We start from the raw sequence: 5,583 nt of genomic DNA on the forward strand, positions 1-5,583 counted from the left end.
GCCGTAAAATAGAAGTTTTAGACCTGACGTATATACCTACGTACAAATATGAAGCTTTATTACAAAGCAGAATACTTCGCAGATCAAACTTTTCAATACAGTACTTCATTTGGAAAGAATTACTATGCAAATTGATAAATACCTTAGTAGAGTTTTCATTGTGTACTAAATGTGATCGCTTCAAGCTGGTTTTGTCCTCTTGCCTAATTCATTTTACATGAAATGTTAACTCACAATATACTTTTACATATTTTTTTCCCCAATTTAAGTTTTGTAAATGTATAAGATTTTCAAATGTAGGTCCACAAAAACAGATCTGAAACGTCATAGCAAATTGATTTTCAAATGTAGGTCCACAAAAACAGATCTGAAACGTCATAGCAAATTGATGAGGCCATACAACAAACAGTGTGCAGGTAAAAGTCGAGAAAATACTTATTCCAATTATACAGTGGAATGTCAAAAACAACTTTAAAAAAAATTGACAAATATGCGCCACGGAGAACAGAAAATATTATTTTACATTTACATTCTGAAGGAATAATTACTGTAGGGTTTTACATTTTGGGAAGTAGTTGGGATGAATAAAAAGGAGAAAAAAACAAAAACAATTCAATTCAATTTGGATAAATAAATATTCTGATGTTCAGCAAGAATCATAAAAGTCACTTCTTTGAATCCTGTATAAAATAACCTAAACGGTGAGATCAAATATTATTATGTTTAGTGCTGCCAACTTGAGTTCAAATCATCAGGAGATTCATGTCCAGTTCTGGGCCTCCAATTAGAAAACAAGGACTGAGGAGAAAAAGAAGCTTATGATCACAAGATTGTCAATACGGCATGTTACACATCAACAGCCTTTGCAAGAAATGGCAGGATATTATTTTGAATACTTGCCACAGACCCATCGGAGCTGCTGGTCTGTCCCAAGGTCTGTTAGTTCTTGGATGGAGCTCCAGCTGCACTGGCAAGCATAGGCCCATGTCCCCTTCATCCTTAGTATCGTTGTTTGCAATTTGCTGAGCTCAGGCATACTATTCCTGAGAAAGTAGTAATCACAAGATGCATCCCATTGATAATCATTAAATATCACTATGGTAAAGTCACAGGCAGTGCAGTGCAGTTGGTTACAAGCTCTTTTTGAAATATTTGTTCCTATGCCAAAGGGAATGCAGCTTCCACCAACATACACTGGACAACATTTTTTACTATGCACTTGACTGGAAGTTTTGCAAGAATGTTGGTTTGCAGTTTTAGTCTTTTGCTTCATATTATCGTCATCAAAGCTGACATCATCCAATATATCTTCAATAAATGTATCAATATTGTCATCGATGGATGCCTCCATGGATGCATTTCTAGATCGGTTTTTATTATGCACTTGATTAGACGTTTGGACAGATTTTTGATTTGCAGGTTTAGTCTCTCGCTTCTATTATCTTCACCAAAGCAGACATCACTAAATATATCTTCAATCAAGTCATCAACACCCTCATCAATGGTGGTTTCCTTGACTAATGCCTTTCTACATCTGCTGTGCCCGGACCGGCTTTCTCCAGCCCTGCTGTGCTCGGCCCTGCTATCCCCAGTCCTGCTGCGAGGACATGCTGGCGGCTCCGGGGGGCAGTACTTGGACTCCACCTCGTCCAGCAGCTGGTCCAGGTCACCGTCAGCCATAACCGCTGCCCCCGGTAAACAGCAGCCCGTTGTGTGTTTTTTAACTGTATTTATACAGAAATGTTTTAACTTGCTGTACACACACACAGGACCTGTAAAATTCCAGTCCCTGAGGGCCGCAAACAGGCACGGTTTTCAAAGGTTACCCTGAAAACCGTGCCTGTTTGCTGCCCTCGAGGACTGTAGTGGTGCAGGCCTGACTGACTGTTTTCCACACCATCCCACTGTACTGTATATGTTTCTTTAATAAAGGAGATGTTGCGTTTTGTATACTATATTTTATGAATAAAGATTTTTTTTAATCACAGGTAAGACCATATTGTTGTGCTGAACTGTATTGTACATGTTTTGACCTGCTGTACTTAAATAAAGGAGATGTTGTTGTGTGTTTTTTAACTTGTATTTATACAGAAATGTTTTAACTTGCTGTACACACACACAGGACCTGCACAATTCCAGTCCCTGAGGGCCGCAAACAGGCACGGTTTTCAAAGGTTACCCTGAAAACCGGGCCCGTTTGCTGCCCTCGAGGACTGTACTGGTGCAGACTGTTTTGCACACCATCCCACTGTATATGTTTTGACTTGCCGTTCTTTAATAAAGGAGATGTTGCGTTTTGTATATTTTATGAATAAAGAATTTGTTTTTAAAACATGTGACTGTAAACCATACTGACTGACTGTAAATGTTTTTACTTTCTATACATAAATGTTTTCACTACTGCAGCAATAAACCATACACCTGTTGATGTTTTGAATTGCTATGCACTTAAAATGTTTCTACATTGTACAGTATTTGTAAATAAATGTTTTTGTACTTACTCCACCAATAAAAGAACATGTTGATTTGTTTTACATTGTTCCATTGGCTCCTTTGCTACTGTAACAAAATACAGTGTTTCTAGAATGTACACTACTGTCCAGGCACACTGTAATGTATACTGTAGGCATGCTCAGTACAAGAGTATTAAAAAAAATAGAAGATACATACAGTACTGTACTGTACTGGCACTGTATAGAAGACACATACTGTATGTACAGTACTGTAATACATGTAGAATAAATGCATAGTTTTTATTTTTTCGGGTTTATTACACAGTATACTGTATATAAAAAAGTATTGTATACTGTACAGCCGGAAAACATCAGCATACTGTTTCAGGTACAGTATTCTATCCTAATCAATAACAACGGTCACTAAACTGTAGACTCCAGTACGTGGGTTTCTAAATCCGATTCAGCAATGTGCAGGCATTGTTACACAAAGCGATATTATCCATCGAAATCTCTCCATTAGCCGTTTTCTTTTCTGAGGAAAAACAAAAAGAAAAGTTTTACTGTAATGGTCAGCCCCCTAAAGAAGTTCCCAGCCAGTCCCACCAATAATTTTCTCGGGGGACGTCTCCTGTTCACATGCGCATGCGCCTACCGTCGATGTAATGACACGCATATGCGTTTCAAGAAGGTTCCAATGCGCATGCGCCTAACGTTCCACCAATTGTTCAGTGTCTGCAGCACAGTACTGGAGAAGCCGCTCAGCCAATAATATTGCTTACAGGAGAATCGCTTGACTTTTGAATCGCGCCGATATTGATACTGTATTGTCAAAATAAAAAAAACACAGAAAATAATATGGCAACAATACTCATCATAGAATTTCCCATTCAGCTGGCGCCGGCACCGGGCCACTGCCAGTCCAGTGTTCTTGATCATCCATGTCGATAGTTTGCAGCGGGACTAGTACACCTGTAGTGAGCTGATGAGGCTGGAAATTGCTTAGGTACATGCAAGCTTGATCGAAACTGCACGCGAAATCCGGCTCAGGCTTGCTGGATAGACAGCAAGGGTTGTCACTGACGGTGGGACCGTTATTGGAAGCCGGTGCTGGTGCATTGCTTGGCAGCGACTGTCGTTTCTTAGTTGGTTTTAACACGACCTTTCGCCTTTTGCCATCTGCATGATCATAGATACAGGAAAAAGCCGTGTTACACACCAATACCCTCCAACAAATTGTGGCTCAATACGATAAAAAATAACCTTTTCCTTATTGCGCGCATCCATGTATGAGGAGCTGGCGAAAATTTGTAAAAGTCATAGTTTTTGATAAAATACTGATAAATTTGAACAACTGTTGCCATCTTATCATCTGTTGCATTAATCGCGGCCCATATGAAATACGCGTAACTTCTGTCGGGTTTTTGGAAAACGGGCTGCACTTGAACACTCATGGCAACGGTTCTCTGGAGAATACTGTAGCAGAAACTGGTCTTTGTCTTTATTTAATATGAAAAGCCTAAATTGATACATTTTTGCAACCTCTTCTTTTAGTCTCAAGGCCAATTTACAATAGCACATTGTGGTATCTTTTTTAAACGAAACACCTGCAAGTCGACACATTACTGCAGCGCATGCGCATTACAATTCATGCATATCTGCCATCTGGCGGACACGTGAAGAATTGCAACCTATTAAATCCGAACCATTCTCAATAAACGCATCAACCACACGTCAACCGCGCATGACCCGCGCAAGACCCGTGGCTCAGAACGCAAAATAAATGCGGCATGCTCCCGATGAAGTGCGTCGCATTCCAGGAAAAAGCCAGGGAAAAAACGGCGATGTTTTAGAATAAAATGAGCCACAGCAGTAGTGCTCCATTTTTCCCCCTCTTTTTTGCTTACTGATCCTCACAGACAGAGGCACACTTTACCCCAGGACAGGTGGACGCTTATGGCTCTCAATCATCCAGAGGTATCGTATCTCATGTGAGTCCATTCCATTGTTCCCCATCTTTGTGACTTGGCTACAAGGATATACATTGCTTATATTTCCCCTGTATACATAGATGTTTTACTAGTGCTGAACACCACGGGGTGTTTGTTATCCTTACCTCATTGCTTTGTGAGATTTCATTATACCAGCTATACATCGTTTGGGGACAGCTTTATCCAGCCTTATCATTTGCTATTGGAGGGGTATTCCAAATAAGACTTTGCTCATATATATTGGCACTCATATTTACTGTTTTTGTTTTTTAGAGCACCATACAGCATGTTTTCTGTGCATACTATTTATAGAGGTTTGTACTGCTATGCCTCTCTCTGTTTGCCCTCTGGCACCCAGTTACTTTATGTTTTGACAAGCACTTTTAGATGTTAAGGTATATATACTGTATTGTGTCTTTTCTGTTTTAAATTCCCATGGAATGCTGAGATTTTAAAGGAAACACCCACCTAAATAGTTAGGGAGTCAATTGGAGGGCTTAAGTCTTTGGCCATATGATCACTTCTGTGGTCAATCAAAGTGATCATGTGGCCACATGTCAATCCAAAGCATATCAAGGGGTCTAGCTGACAAATATAGATATACTGTATAAACCTGACATGGATCGCTTTGACACTATTTTGATCAAAATTTCCAAAAAGTTAGAGAAATCTGTGAAAATTTAGATAAACTTTTTTTGGCATTAGAAGTTCTAGCAAATGTCCCAAAATGTTTAAAATTCATTATTTTGCTTCAAGTGGGGGAATAACCACTTACATTTTTTATTACATTTTAGAAGCCAAAGTAATTAAAATTAATTGAACATGCAATGCCCATTGACTTTCAGAATTATGCAAACTTGTTGCAAATGTTTGGATCAAATCAAATTTTTTTACCAAGCCGTAAAGGCTGACATTTGCATATTTCGCTAACACACACAAAACGTTTGTTCACATCTCTACTGCCAAACATGAAGGGAGCCAATCAGAGGTTCCTGTGCCATTTGACGTTAATAGTTCATTTGATACAGTATTTTTTGTGGCCTTTAATAGTGATATATGTAATTCTCTGTCTCATTCTCTGGGTTATGTGCAGTGCAGAAAGAGGCAACTTGAGAAATATTTTGTTGCACGTTTTCTTT

General features: G+C 39.1%; 1 protein-coding gene across 1 annotated transcript; it reads right to left on the reverse strand.

Annotated features, from left to right (window-relative positions):
- Nucleotides 1-341: 341 nt before the first annotated feature.
- LOC142488207 (cilia- and flagella-associated protein 418-like) lies at nt 342-1,680 on the reverse strand. Its single transcript, XM_075588580.1, has 2 exons — nt 1,645-1,680; nt 342-1,435 (listed from the first exon to the last, which is right to left on the reverse strand). Exons 1-2 carry the CDS (start codon nt 1,678-1,680, stop codon nt 884-886), a joined length of 588 nt encoding a protein of 195 aa, XP_075444695.1. The 3' UTR covers nt 342-883.
- Between the last annotated feature and the right edge of the window lie 3,903 nt (nt 1,681-5,583).

This window comes from Ascaphus truei, chromosome 2 (assembly GCF_040206685.1).
Source record: "Ascaphus truei isolate aAscTru1 chromosome 2, aAscTru1.hap1, whole genome shotgun sequence".
Lineage (NCBI taxonomy): Eukaryota > Metazoa > Chordata > Amphibia > Anura > Ascaphidae > Ascaphus > Ascaphus truei.

Bases quoted from the DNA above. Each gene is read 5' to 3' on its own strand.
- LOC142488207 (XM_075588580.1), bottom strand. From the start codon at position 1,680: ATGGCTGACGGTGACCTGGACCAGCTGCTGGACGAG. The intron at 1,436-1,644 runs GTGGAGTCCAAG...TGAAGATAATAG, and splicing joins TGGACCAGCTGCTGGACGAG to AAGCGAGAGACTAAACCTGC.